This window comes from Halichoerus grypus, chromosome 9, assembly GCF_964656455.1.
Source record: "Halichoerus grypus chromosome 9, mHalGry1.hap1.1, whole genome shotgun sequence".
Taxonomy (NCBI): domain Eukaryota; kingdom Metazoa; phylum Chordata; class Mammalia; order Carnivora; family Phocidae; genus Halichoerus; species Halichoerus grypus.
The window spans coordinates 52494757-52510242 of NC_135720.1; the positions used below are offsets into that span (position 1 = coordinate 52494757).

Here is a 15486-nt window from a genome sequence, read left to right on the forward strand (position 1 = left end):
GTAACTACCAAAGGAGCAGAAGTGTCATTACCTTGCAGCTCATGTCGGCAAAAAGCTATACCGCACATTTCTCTGAGTTGGGCTGCTAAGAGGAAGGAAACACGAAACACACACACACACACACATACACACACACACACACGCACGCAAGCGCCTCGTTTTCTGCATGTAAAATGTGTGTGTTCTTTAAAAGCCAGTGGTTGGCTGGTTTTCCGGACATGATGTGGTTGAAGCTGTCATCGTAATGGAAATTCATTGCTGTAGCTATGGTAAATCGAGTTTTCTGCCTGTGCTGAATGCATTAGTCTAATGAGATGTTTGCAGCCGGAGAGCGGGGCTGCTGGAGACTCACTGTGAGCTACTGACACACGGGTGAAGATTAGCTTTTGTAATACTCGGTTTGCATGTACCGAAAGTCATCTGTCTTCTGAGTCAACATTCCTGGCCTGGTCAAGAACCTGATCAGGGCTCTGGTGAACAAGCCGTAGGTAAGGGAGATGCACAATCGGAGGGTGTGCCATTGACACGGGATCCTTCTCTTCCTACTGTCAGCATGACAGGTGACCTGTTTCAGTGTGTCTGGCTTGCATGCCCACCTCCGTGGCAATGCCCGAGTGTCCTGCACTCAAACCCCTGAGGCCAGCAGGTAAACTTCAGTTCCTCTTACTCAGAACAGAAATGTTTGATTTCTTAACCAGATCTCAGAGAGGAAGATGTAGCCTAGAATTATATAGTTTATAAATTTGGGGTACCTACATATTCACTACTCTTTAGCTCTGCATTGAAAGATGTAGAAAGTTGTTTTTTTCCCCAAATGTGAACTCAGATAACTGTTTTACTTTTTTGCATGATGATTTTGCTTTGCTTTTGTTTTGTTTTAATTCAAAAAGTGTTCTATGTCTTGGGATAAACATATTTACTAAAATTTAATTATTAAAATTGATGTGCTGTGAACTCGCAAGAGTACTTTTTAAAATTGAATTTTATTATTTATATCCCAGGTGGAATATTTTACATGTCTCTGTGTTGTTTTTTTCTTAACTTATCAAGATAGATGAGAATACTATTTACTGCTAGTAGCTGGTCCTGGTTAGTTTGGGGGAAAAAACAACAACAACCCAGGTGTCTATGGAGTGTCAGGATCAGTTTTCCCAAGTTCAAATACAGTCACCTTCTTCCCAGGTAGGGTGTTGTGTGACTAGACCCCGGCGGCACCAGGCTTCCTCCCCAGGTCGCTTGCTGAGTAGAACAGGACAGTGGGTGAAGCAGTGTCAGCTGTGTGGAAGTCATTGGACCGACAGCTGGAGTGCTAAGTCCAAGTTCTTTCCGCTCCCACGTAGTAGTAATGGAGAGCTGCCTCATGGTGTTGTCTCTGGATTCGGTGACGGTCTCAAGAAGGTAATCAGATAACTCAAGAGAATCAGTAGCTTTCTGAGAAAGTGGCTTTTGGTTGGTCTCAGACACTGTGGTACTTGAGAAAGTGATCCCGGCGCTTCAGAATCGAACACTCTTGTGTTTTTCTTTCAACCAGAGGAACCATTTTTGAAGAGTGAGAGACAGAGTTGTTTTTTTTTTCCCCCAAGACGTAAAAAATAAAATAAAATAGAATATTTGGAGTGAAAGCATAAAAGTAACTATGAAGGAATTTACAGTGTGGTAAAGTAAACCATCCAGGGGCACAATATTTGTGTGGAGCATTTTTTTGTGTTGCTTGGTAGAACTAGCCTGAAAAAATGAGGGGGGCAGTTCCTGAGCAGTAGCAGCTGAGTGAAGATTACCTAAAAGACAGTAGTGACCATCTCAACTCAAATAAAACGTTAACGTAGAAACTTCAGTTTTAGGGAAGTTGTTTGGTGGCTCCAGATCTTTACCATTTAAACACATGTGTTTAAGCAGATATTTTTTTAAAATGTGAATATGTTTTCTTCAGCTCTTTAAATTGTGCATGTGCACAGTCTCTGTGTGATATTTTGGCAAACCTATCAGTCTGCTTTCTTTGTAGAATCACAAGAGCAAATCCCACACACAAAAAACCCCCAGTTCTTCTGTGCTTAACATGTTTAAATTTGTGTCACCAAAACGGCTTTTATTTTGCTGCAAAAAAAAAAAAAAGGGAAATGAATGATAATAGAAAGAAAAGAATAACAAGAGTAAATCGCTTTCGGTCATTTATTTGCTTTTGGTGGTGTGTTTTCAAGGCAAGTGAAACCAGCAGAAGCAGTTTCACTTTCTGGTTCCTGGCTCCTGGGGGCTGGGGTCGCAGGGCTCTGCAGCAGCAGGTAGGACTAGCAGACCAGCTGCTGGGAAGCAAGGCAACCCCACGTGCTGTCGTCCTGCCCCGAGAACTGTTCTACTGAAAATTCAAGAAAGTCATGACTTTTTCAACGGGAAGTCGTATTGGCTTATTCTAAAAATTCGAGCGATGCCCCAAAGCACAAAGATCGAAATTAAACATTTTTTTTTAAAACTTGCAATGATGTGAAAATCACAAGCAGATGGCATCCAGCCTCTCCTAATGGGGTGGATGTATTTATGTTTCAATCTCAATTGTGGAGCCCACAGACTTCCAACACATCGAAGGCAACATTACTGAAGTTCCGTGAAATCCAAAGAAGGCACGCTCAGAGAAGGGTACCCCTTCGTGCGTTGGGGGGGTGGGGGTTCAGTTCCAGGCTGTTTTGCAGATCGGGTGGACAGTTCGGCGCGGCCGGGAGACGCATCACACACACACACACAGACCCTGACACGCTTGGGTCCAGGCAGCGGGTGTGGGGGGGGGGGGGCGGGCGGAAGCTCGGAGCGGGCTCCGGGCGGTTCCCAGGCGGAGCTCGGCGGGGCGTCGTTCCTCCCCGGCCGGTGCCCCCCCCCCGTCCCCCCGGGGCAGCCTCGGCCGCGCGCTGAGGCCAGGTAGCCCGGGGCGTGCCCGCCGCAGCCCGCGCGTCCGAGGCCGAGAGGGAGGCGACGCCGGGCCGCGCCCGCCTGGGGGCTCCCCATGCCAAGCCCCCTCCCGTTTCAGCCGGCGCCGCTCCTCTTCCCCCGAGCCTCCTGCCTCGACCCGGGGACGGTGAGGGAGAGAAGAGGAACGGCGGGAGGAAAGACTCTCTTCCCATCTGACCACCCAAGGGCATGAAATTCGGTCTAACGTTTTTGGAGGCCAAGTTTGTGACAGCCGTGCCTTTTGGTGCGGGCGTCCGTGCTTCCTCGTGGGGGTGGGCGCCCTTGACCTGTCTAGGAGGGAGCTTTAAGTGCCTCCTTCGACATCTTAATGCAGCCGGCTCCCCAAAGGCTGGTTTGAGATTTACACGTTTTTAGTGTTTTTTGTTGCCCCTGGGAGAAAAATCAAATGGTTTGGTACATATATAATGTAACAGAAGCCACCAGTGTGTCTAGTAAATGACTCTAAATTTTAATTAATGAGTCACAAAAGCCACACCATAAGCTTTAAAAAATTACCCCTTTATCAATAAGGTAATAATTAACTTTCTCTGGAATTAGCAATTCTCTCAGCCCCGGGCAGTATGCAGCCTAGTAAGTTCTCTGGAATGCTGCCAATTTTAAACGATCGCTCTTTCGGCAAATCTACTGGATTTTAATTCAGACATCTATTGTGACATTTTCCAATGTGGTTCAGAGACCATTAGGATCACCCAAATCAGGGTAAAATTTCTGAGGTTGAAGGAGTGGCTCAGAATGTTTGGATTGCAAGGGAATCTGTCACTTTCTCTTTCTTCATTGTCCTTTTCTACCCCCCCCCCCCCACCAAACCCTCCGCCTCTGCAAGAGTGCCACACTCTAGTCTCTGCTGTAAATCTCTGCTAGCCTCTCCGCTATAAATCTCTGTGGCGAATTCTGCATTTGTTGGTAGGCGCATACTGGGTTGGAGGGCTCTGGCTGCAAGCCCATGAGGTTCTAAGTGCTTTTCATTGTTGTATTCATCTCGGTTTCAGTGCTGGCAAGGGTTCTTCCCTAATATTTCTGCAAACTCTCAACTGCGGTTTGTCAGATGCTGAGATTTAGGTTGAGACTCAGAGGAGAGCTGCTGCAGGCAGAAGGGCCATTTTAGCTATACTCCCGGCCGATTGAGATTTGGCTTCTTCTGACACACACATATTAATGTCTGAAGAGGTACAGGAGCCCTGGGCATTACAGAGCAGCCGGTTCCACACTGAACCCCCCCCGCCCACACACACACTCACTCAGTCACGCAGTCCTCAGTGCTGCTAGTCACTGGTGGGTGACGTTCAGGGGCAGCCTGATGAGGGATGTTATTTGGCCACAGGGGTTAGGAGGCAAGTGGCGATGAGTGCAAATCACTCCTCCAGAAGTCAGACCTCTCTCTCCTCCTTCTGGATCCTTCAAATGTTAGCATCCGTGGGCTTCTGCTTCTCTTAGCCAAGAGCCTGGCTAGGATGGAATGCTGGTGATAAAGTTTGCTGCTGGGTTCAGCTAGCAGCGTTGACACAGTCAAGAACATCCTTCGGGAGGGTGGGATGGACGTGAGCAGCGAGCAGGAGCTGTGCATTGTGGAATCAGCCAGCACTTTCCAGTCAAAAGAGGCACTTTGCCACCACCGAGGAGATAAAACACCTCTTGCATCTTGCAGTGATGACCTCGTGGACTACTATTTTAGGACAGAAAGGAATTTATTACCCGGTGGCAGTTCTCACTTTGTGTTAAGCTGAAAAGCATTCCACGGAGTCTCTGTGACGCCCTGGAGTAACGGGAATATATCCGGAGATCCACACTGTAGGCGTCCCTGTGATGGCTGTTGTTACTCTTGGACCAGTTGTGTTTTAGAGAGAATCTGGTGGCACAGAACCATGTGAACTTCTCTTGACTCTCCCACAACTCAGGCATGTTCCACCTAAATTTTCATTTGTGGGGAAGCACGTGTGCATTTCTTTTTCAGCAGCTGCCTTGACTGATCGGCTAAAGGGAACCTGGTCCCAGTGTTGCTAATTTTCAAGAATGACTGCATACTCCGGCAGGCAGGCTGTGCCAGCCCTTTGAGGAAGGGGCTTGGCTGAGGAGTGGCGCCTTTACTTTCTCCATAAGGCGTACAATGCAGAAACAGTGGAGTTGGCTGTTATGAGAAAATTGATGTGCCAGGGAAAAATAGTGTCAATGCTGTGCTTTGCAAGGTGGTGACGTTGTCTGGTTAGCCCCGTGATAGTGACTCAACTTTTGGGAGCTAAATATTTGGTAACAAAAGCCTTTGCCCTTTTTCTCTCTCTGTGCTGATCGTTACAGAGCAAAAGCCGTCATAGTTTCAAAACAGAAACATATGGCTTGATATTAATCCTAAAGAAACATGCAGCTTTTCATGAGGACGGGTACTAAACTTGGGAACAAACACTGGGCTGGCAGAGCAAAGAATTACCCTCGCTGGGTCCCGGTCCAGCCGACGGAAAATGGCACCCAACAAAGAGGTACTGGGATAAAACCCAAAGGAGAGAGCCTATTCCATGACCCTTCCAACGGGTACTTGAGCATCCCCCTCCCTCCTGTATCCGCTGGTGCCGTTCGGATGGGACTCAGTAATGGCCAACAGTAGCATATACGGCAGTCGGCTTATAGACCTGCTAGGTTATTTCCTCTTGGGTGGAAAGAAAGGCTTTCTCTTTTCCCTTTCACATTTGTCCACAAGTCATCCTGGGACATCATCATTCTGATGAGAAAACCAGGGTCAAATGCCAAGCACCAAGGAGTCTGTTTTTCCCTGGTGTCCGGAGCTGGGCCTGCGCCCTGCTGCCAGAGCGATGTTAAGATCACAGAGGCCAAATCTGAGGGTCTGCCCTGGATGCAGCCTTCGAGCTGGCAGGGGGGCTGGTGGCGGGATTTTAATCCTGTTTGACAGGCAACTGTGAACAAGGAAAGGAAAAACTGAAGAGAAAACCACAAAGTGAAAGCCAACTTTGGCGCATTCATGCTTTTTGTTTTGGAGGTCATGTAATGAACAATTCCTTTGGGCCTAGCCATTTCTAAACTATTACAAGCCAATAGGAATTATTCTCATTCTTTTTTTTTTTTTTTAAGATTGTATTTATTTATTTGAGACAGAGAGAGAGCATGAGCAGCAGAGAAGTTCGGAGGGAGAGGGAGAAGCAGACTCCCTGCCAAGCAGGGAGCCCGATGCAGGGCTCAATCCCAGGACCTGAGATCATGACCTGAGCTAAGGCAGACGCTTAACCGACTGAGCCACCCAGGTGCCCCATCATTCTTTATGGCTTTTTGAAAAAGAGGCTGACTGCTTTTCTTCACAGTCCTTTGGGATTTGGTACCCTCACTATTGGGAAATTATGGTGATATCAAGACTTCATCTGACAATTAGCTATTAAGATATGCTGTTCATCCCAAAGAGAATAGCTCAAAAATGTCATGTGAGGCATTGGGCTTATTGATCAGTAAAGAACACCACTCTGGGAATAGATTTCGGTCATTTTTCAGTCTTTTTCTTTTTCTTTTTCTTAAGATTTTATTTATTTATTTTACAGAGAGAGCACAAGCAGGGGGAGTGGCAGGCAGAGGGAGAGGGAGAAGCAGGCTCCCCGCCGAGCAAGGAGTACGATGTGGGACTTGATCCCAGGACCCTGAGATCATGACCTGAGCTGAAGCCAGACACTTAACCGATTGAGCCACCCAGGCGCCCCAGTCATTTTTCAGTCTTGAGAAATGTGCGCCATTGGTTCATGTTGTTGCCATTGTTGCCTGTGCTGAGGGAGTTTGCCATGAGATTTGGGGGTCAATACAGTACATGGCCATCTGTGCATTTCCCCTTATGTTGGGAATATAATATAATATATAATCCCTTTCAGATGCCATGAGATGCTCCAGCATATTTGATTGTATCCCTCTTAAGAGCTCATTTGTAAAAATGCTTCAAGTGGATAGGTGTAGAAAGCTTTACATTTGGGTGCACAAATTACAAAGCATAGAAACAGTGGGGAAAGAAACCTCAACTAGTTCTAATTTCTGAAATCACTACCCACAGTATGAAAATATAGCATTTGTTTTGAGTGTTTGTAACATAATTAATATTAAGGACTTGACATAAATAACGAGGGCAAACTGTATGTGCAGTTTTGTTGGTGCCAGATATGGAAATGGTTAATTGGTCCCACGGTGAGACCTTGACCGTTGTGTGTCGCCTTAATGAGACCAGGTGAATATAAACTCTCTCCAGGGAATTGAAGTTATAAAGTCAAGTTGGGTGTGATATGTGTGACCATGTGTGGGAGCCAGTGATCTGTGATAGTATAGAGGACTGGTCCTTTCTTTCTATTGCCCTCCCTTTCAGTTAGAAGTCATTTGTCACGAGCCCAGGACTGAAATTCTCTGTTAGCAGAGTAAGGAAAAAAGGACATTCAGAAAACTTTGTCTCACACGTGTTTCCAAATCAGCTCCAATCTCTGCTAAGGTCAAGTGCTGAGTTTCTACTAATTGGCTTGAGACCAGAGTGATGTGGAATAAGCTGGAAATATAATCATTTAAAATATATTTCTGGGCACAGGTTAGGTCACTGTTTTTATGGACTATATTTAACATTTTCATGCCTGAAGAAAAAAAATTCCATGGGACCGAAGACCTGGCTGGTCCTTGTAGATTTCTAACAGTGGATAGTACGAGTTACACGGCTTCCTAGACAAAGTTAAGCAAACCCAAGGCCTCCTTTGGCCAAGATTTCCTGTATTCTGCTTGTGTACTTGGTAGATTATCAGTTTCCAGGGGGTTTTCTTTCTCTTCCCTGAGAATACAGATTTAGGACAGGATAAGAAGAATTTACATTGCGGGGCGCCTGGGTGGCTCAGTCGTTAAGCGTCTGCCTTCGGCTCAGGTCATGATCCCAGGGTCCTGGGATCGAGCCCCGCATCGGGCTCCCTGCTCTGCGGGAAGCCTGCTTCTCCCTCTCCCACTCCCTCTGCTTGTGTTCCCTCTCTCGCTGTGTCTCTCTCTGTCAAATAAATAAATAAAATCTTAAAAAAAAAAAAAGAAAAGAAGAATTTACATTGGGACCATGGAATCACTTAAGTTCAGACCATGTTCAAGCCAGTTCACCCCTCTGTGGAAGCTGGAAGGTTAAAATGTAACCAAACTAATGAACTTGAGGGAAAAACATCTGACATTTGAAGGGACAAGCTAAAAGCAAAAAGCTATACTCTGAGAAGTGGTCTTGAAGTGATTCCTAGATTCTTAGATTGAATGGATTGTAAAGGCCTTCCTCCCAGGGCAAGCTTCAGACTCTTCCCTAGTGTCTGCGAAGGATGCAGACAGCGCAGCCTCCATTCTCAAGAGGCTGCCCCTCTTCCATTGTTGGAAACTTCAATTGTGAGCAAGGGCATTTTTCCCTCCAGAACTTCCCCTAGCTTCCTCCTTCAGTAACTTCCTGCTGGGGGTACTTTTGTCCTCAGAGATGTAGAGAATAAATATCAATGGAGCAGCACGGATTCTGAGTGGGAAAAGCCAATTGAATGGTCACCAGTGTGACCCGGGGCAAGTATGGTGGCAACCCTGGGCATCTCTTCCTCCCTGGGGATGGTATTCCCTGTCAGTCCCCACTGCTGAGCCCCAGTGCTTTGAATGTGGCAAGTACTCAATAAATATTTGTTGCATGAGTGATTGCATGAATGATAATGTCAGCGTGGGTGGAGACAGCATGGTGTTGTGGAAAGAACAGGCACACTCTTTAGTGTCACCCCAACTTTAGCAGATCATGGGATATAATACTTCAGAAGTTGTTGGGAAGGTTAGTTGGGTTAATGTATATAAAGTTCAAAGGAAACAGTATACGGAAAAGGGCTTTGTAAACTGTAAAGTGCTGTACAAATGGTAATAAATACATGTTCCCATTTATTGACATCATATGCTCAGGGATGCCGAGAGAAGCACTTAACAAGCTTTATCTTATTTATCTGACTTAAACCACACAGGAAGTCAATATGAGGGCTATTTTTATCGCCATTACACAGGTAGAGAAATTGAGGCTTACGTTAAATAACTTGTGGAGGGTCACATGGCCATGCGAGGTCTGCTGAGTCTTTCCTTCAGTGTTGAAAAGCCAACGGGGCATCCATGTCTTTTCACCTGTGAGGGCTGAAGAGAAAGAGCTCTTTCATGCCTCAGAGCCAGCTGCTCTTGCCGGCTGGGCTGCTCCCAGGTCCAGCAGGTTCCAGAAAGGAAATGATTCCCTGGTGTTTCCACTTGGAAAGGCATTTGTGATCCACAGTGAACTCCTTTAAAGCAGTAGGCTTTCAGTCCTGTCAGATTCAACACTCATTTTTATTGCAAATATTTTTAATGCCCTGTTTACAATCCCAGGGTGAAGTTCCCAGATAATATAGCCCACCCACGCTCATAATGGAAGAGAAACCAGTGTCATGTCATAACTGAAATATAAAGAGGAAAAAAGGCAAAGCAATTTATAGTTACTTCCGGTGCAGGCGCCCTGCTCTGGACACCGTAATGAAGTGGTCAGGTGCTTGACATCCACGGTCTCCAATGAAGCCTAAAACAGTGCTGTGGGCCACTCGGATAACACATGCTGGCCCTGCTGCCAATGATGTGATTTTCCCAAATGGTAAACAACTCTTGAGATCCTGAACAAAACAGAGAACAGTCGTCCCTTGATTTATGAATTATTTGCATTCCTGGAAAATAAAGTATATATTATAGCTAAGTAGAAATATGTTTATATGTAAAATGCAGTTAACTCTAGGTTCACAAAAACGAGATTTTCACTCGTGTGACCATATGGTGAGACAGTGCTTTATTATGTGGGACAGCTCCATTTGTCCAGCATCCCTGGTCTCTGCCCTCCAAGTACAGGAATGCTCACCCCGCCCCCAACATTTTGCCAGCTAAAACCATATCCAACACATTTCCAAAATGCCCCTCTGCGGGGAGGCTTGCCGCCACCGCTGAGCACGTATGGATCAGAGCATGCCAACCTGCCATGAATTTCACTTTCTCCTACCTTCCCAAATGCCTGATTAATTATAGTTTAAGAAAGATGGTGCTGTTCTGTCAGTTCCCTACAGGACTGCTAAGTAGGGGCATTTCAAATACCATGGCAGAACCTCGGGGCTATCTTTCACATTCTATGAAGATGCTTAGAGTGGATTTTCTCTAAAAACTGTAGCTTTGAGCCTGAGAAGACCTTTTCTATCATGTTTCATTCTCTTTCAGATTATGCCTAGGTTTTATCATAAATACAGTATTTTAAAAACACCTTGGTAAAATCCTCACTATTCTCTGGGTTTGCTTAAAAGCATTAACAGTTACTAAGGGACCATGATGATGTAGGCTTTGTACTAGTTATCCACACAATAGTCCTGGAAAGTATCATTATTCTACTTCACAGACAAAACTTCAAGATTCAGTGAATTTAAGCAGTGAGTTTCAGTGCCTCAAGGTCATCCAGTAAGTTCTATAATTGATTTCAAAGCCAAACCCATGCCTTTGCTCCTGTATCAGTTTGGATATATGGTATACACTTTTATCTGTGATGTGGAAATTCCATGTCTGAGAACTTTCTCCTTGTTGAGTACATAAAAATGGGGTAGAGGAATAAACATGGCCAGAGATTCTTTGACATTTCTTCCATGAGGCTGTGGGGTCTAATTCCCCTCTCCTTGACTCTGGGCTGTTCTTAGTGACTCGCTTGGTTCATAGGATGTGGCCGAAGTAATGTTCCAGGTCCGACATCAGGAGTGTTCCGGTTCCACTTGGGACTCAGAATGCTCACTCTTGGAGCCCTGAGCCACCATAGAAGAGGTAGATGCCCCAAGGCTGCTAGGAGCCAAAGTTCTGTGGAAGGCCCTGAACAAAAAGACCTCAGGGTGGGGATGGGGGAGGGGGGAAGAGAAAGAGGCAAGAAACATGGAACTACTAGATGTGTGGATGAAGAAACCACCTTGGAAGTGGGTCCTTCCGTCCCAGTCTCCCCAGCTGATGCTACACAGATCAGAGACAAACTGTCCAGTCTAGACTTTCCTGAATTCCTGACACACAAAATGGTAAGACATAATAAACCACACATTTTGGAATAGTTTTAAATGTACTAACTCATACCCAAAACACGTGTGAATGGCATTCTTGCTCTTGTAGTGTGTATTGTGGATTATTTTTGATGCCTAAGAAAGAAAGATTTTCCACTTTATTTTTTTAAAGATTTTATTTATTTATTTATTTATTTAAGAGATCACGAATGGGGGGGAGGGCAGAGGGAGAGGGGCAAGCAGACTCCCTGCTGAGCAGGGAGCCTGATGCAGGGCTTGATCCCAGGACCCTGGGATCATGGACCTGAGCCGAAGGCAGATGCTTAACTAACTAAGCCACCCATGTGCCCCAAGATTTTCCACTTTAAAAAAGAGGTTAAGATTCACTATAAAATATAGTTGATCTTGGGGTGCCTGGGTGGCTTGGTTAAGCGTCCAACTCTTGATTTTGGCTCATAAAAGAAAGCTTAAAAATATATATATATTGATCTCCATTTGCTAGGAATTGAAATGAGAGGAGTTTTGTTCCTTATATAGTTACCGTCAGAAGTATGTGTTTTCGGGGGGGACTATTATTTTAATAAGTGCATATTTAATTTTACAGTTAGTTTATGTATTTATGTCTTTAACAACAAATCCTTGATTTGAATTTGTAAATATGACATGAACTTGGATTTAAGTATTTATTTCAATAAGCCATTTAAAGATTTAGTAAGTATTAAGTAAATGTGGTATAGGAGGTGTATTAGTCAGGGTTCTCCAGAGAAACAGGACCAGTGGGATAGATAGATAGGTAGATAGATAGATAGATAGATATTGTAAGGAATTGGCTCACATGATTTTGGAGGCTGAGAAGTCCTAACGTCTGCAGTCAACAAGCTGGAGACCCAGGAGGACCAATGGTATAGTTCCAGTCCAAAAGCTGGCGGACTGAGACCCAAGAGGAGCTAATGTTTCAGTTTCAGACTCCAAAGGCAGGAAAAAAGCTGACGTTCTAGCTCAAAGGCTATCAGGCGGGAGGAGTTTCCTCGTACTCAGCTTTTTTTTATCCTATTCAGATTTTCAACTCACTGGACAAGGCCCACCCGCATTAAGGCGCTTTACTGCTTTACTTAGTTTACAGATTCAAATGTTAATCTCATCCAAAAGCACCTTCACAGATACACTCAGAATAATGTTTGACCAAATACCTGAGTACCCACTGGTCTGGTCAAGTTGACACATAAAATTAGCGATCATAGGAGGTATTCACACATAACGAATTTTGCAAAGGTTGTACCTAAGGGATTGGAAGTTTGGTAAGCACTGCTTTGAGCCCTAGGCTGACTGTGTCTCTAGTCCATGGGTTTATAGCTAAAATCCCAGGTGGTATTGCTCATTCATCCATAGGGACATGATCCTCTGAGTCCCTCCCATAACGTCTCTTGAAGTTATCCTTTGGTTTGCAGAGCAGCTTTTAGAGAATGTCCCTGTTGGTGATTCTAATTCTGAGGAAGTTTGAGCTATCCTTTAGATTTCTGGCTGCCTCTCAGGAGTGGCCATTTCCCAGCATCCCACAGCTGGCCGCCATGTTTACTATCAGTGCCTTGGGCTGCCCACAGTTCTACAGCTGCAGTTCAGGCTCCCTGCGGGCTCCCACACAGGATCGTTTGTCACAGCAGGCTCAGTCTTCTAGTGAGAGAATGTCTGCCTTGAAAGTCAGGGTCACTGATACCTTGTCTCACTATTTAATGTTAAGTCTGGCTCAGTGGTGACAAGGAGCTCAGATGTGATATATACAATATGACATCATAGGAGCTATGATTGGTCCATGTCTCAAGCCATGAAGGCAGCTAGACATTTTCATGTCCCCCTCTGGGCCATGCTTGCTTAGATGATGCTATGTGGCACCATAAATTTCACTTACCCACTGTCCACTCTCTGTGAATTTGTGTCCAAACTGCCCCCCAGAAACAAGATAAAAATCTTGAGGTCAACAGTTTCATCTCTGGCTTCTTTGGCTTAAAGTGTCATTGCAGAACAGAAAATCAGTGACAGGCACCTCAGTGGGATGGAAGAAGGCACATGTTTTTCTTTAGGTGCATGCCTTTTGATTAGAGCATTCTGGACAGCCCTCAGCTTACACAAAGTGCTACAAATCAGTGCAACCAGTTATTGCCCTCACCTGTCTTTAGCTGTGTGAGAGAGGGATGGAAGCTTCCACACCATAATGATGAGCCATGGTAGGACTAGAGAGAGAAGTAGAGGTAGGTTGATTCAGAAGTAATATGAAGAACAACAAGAAGCACAAAATGCAATAAAAGAAAAGCAAGTTCATAAAAACAAGTTGTATTTATCTTGATTATGTGTTTATAGGATGACAACAGAGGTGATCTGTTTCCCATGCTAAAGAAGAAAATGTGTTCACAGTGTCTGTATTAGTTGGTAGGACTGCCATAAGAAAATCCCAGATGCTGGGTGGCTTAAACAACAGAAATTTATTTTCTCACCATTCTGGAGTCTAGAAGTACAAGTTCAAGGTGTTAGCTCTTTGATTTTTCTTGAGGCCTCTCTCCTTGGCTTGTAAATGCTTTCCTACTTACTGTATCTTTACATGGTCTTTCCTCTGTGTGTTTGCACCCCTGGCGTCTCTCCTTCTTATAAGGACACCAGTCCTATTGGATCAGGGCCCCACCCTTATGACCTCATTTAACCTTCATTACCTTTTAAAGATGTATTTATTTGAGAAGAGAGTGAAAGAGAGAGAACACGTGAGGGGGGGAGGGGCAGAGGGAGAGGGAGAGAGAAACCCAAGCAGACTCTGCTCTGAGTGCAGAGCCAGATGCGGGGCTCCCTCTCACAACCCTGAAATCATGACCTGAGCTGAAACCAAGAGTCAGACACTTAACTGTCTGCGCCACCCAGGTGCCCCAACCTTCATTACCTTTTTAAAGACCCTATCTCCAAATACAGTCCCATTGGGGGTTAAGCCTTCAACATACGAATTTTGAGGAATTCTGCAGCTGTAGAACTGTGGGCAGCCCAAGGCACTGACAGTAAACATGGCGGCCAGCTGTGGGATGCCGATGAATTATGCAATTTAGTGTATAACAATATTTATCTTAAGATTTCATCTGACGGTTTTCATCTATTTCCCCGTAAATTACCGATGGTAAATGTACCTCATAATGGTCTCTTATGATTTGGTAAATACTTACTTTTTTTAATGTTAGGTCAGTCACATTTCTGCTATGCCCACTCCAGATAGCCTAGGGATGTACCTCACAAAAGTTCTAACTCTCCCCTCAGGGCAGAATAGGTGCTCTGATGTCTCCAAATCCTTTTTAAATGACAACTGGAATCTCAGGGCAAGTTCCCAAAGCCCATAAAATTGCTGAAATTCAACAAGGAGTGTTGTGTTGATAGAGGTAGGCTAGCACCCCACGGCGCATGCTTGCTTGGCTCCCTCTGTGTGTCCCACCTCTCCCGGGGGGACAGAAGATGCCCCTAGTGGTCAGCAGACATCCTAATATGCTTTGTGCACTGGTTGGGAGGGAGAGTCTTGAAGAGACAGATTCTTCTATTTGAGTAAAAATTATTAATCTTACTTTCATCCTTTTAACTAGATTTTCACGAGCTCTTCAATCTGGAATTCTCCTCTAATTCATGAGAGCTTAACCTTTTGAAAATGAGTAATAATTACTGTAGCCTGAATCCTCAAACTGAAGTTCAGAGTGCTGCATCTGCATGAGGTGGTTAAGCTTTGTTGCAAGGAGACTGAGGTGCCTTAAATGTCTTGCTCCAGGATCAATGACAGTAACTGGATTGGGACAAAAATCTTGCATTCTTGACTCCTTTGGCCACAGTCATTGCCAACTGGCCCCAAATGTTTTCCTAAAATGCCTGACTGGAGGATGAGCAATGCGTGATGCTTGAACAAGGGGAAGCTTGAAAATACTTGCTTATAACATAAAATCCCAACACTCTCCTCACTCATATTTGATGGTGTGAATTGAGTTTGACTCTGACCTGTCATAGTTTTGGCTAATGTCCCAGGTGTTGAGAGAAAGCGCGAATGAAAGAGCTGCCTTACCTAGGGACCAATGGTTTTCCTGGGGGTTTGGTTGGCAACTTTCTTTATCCATATGCCAGTGCCCCTGCCCGAAGATTTCCAGTGGATTCTGGGTCCTGATGTGGCAGGCAGTGTGGGGAGGGCTGTAGTGAGAGGAGTGAGAATGAGTGCCCATGGCTTTGGGTTCCTCACCCGATAGCAGTGAGGCATCAAGATCGTTGTGTGAGCCTCCAGGACGGAGGCCAATGGCTAAGTAGCTCATGTCAGGGCTCAGCCTTATCAGCCCAGAAATGGCCTCTGCTCGCTAACCGCCCTTGCCTGCTGACCACGTGAGCATGGGGCCTAGCACAGAGAGGCACTCCTTGTGTTTTCTAGATGGGATGAAGGATATATGGACAGAAAAGGAGATGGGTCCTTATGTGAGGGGGCTATGTACCCAAA

General features: G+C 45.2%; 1 protein-coding gene across 5 annotated transcripts in view; it reads left to right on the plus strand.

The window, feature by feature from the left end:
• The first annotated feature begins 209 nt into the window (after window positions 1–209).
• SCML4 (Scm polycomb group protein like 4) overlaps window positions 210–15486 on the plus strand; it is a 114952-nt gene continuing 99675 nt past the window's right edge. For 3 of the 5 annotated variants that reach the window (XM_036080227.2, XM_078054914.1, XM_078054913.1), the window contains exon 1: window positions 495–646. In XM_036080227.2, the coding sequence (XP_035936120.1) occupies window positions 589–646 (58 nt within the window). In that variant the 5' untranslated portion in view covers window positions 495–588. The other 2 variants (XM_078054915.1, XM_078054912.1) reach the window with 2 other exon arrangements.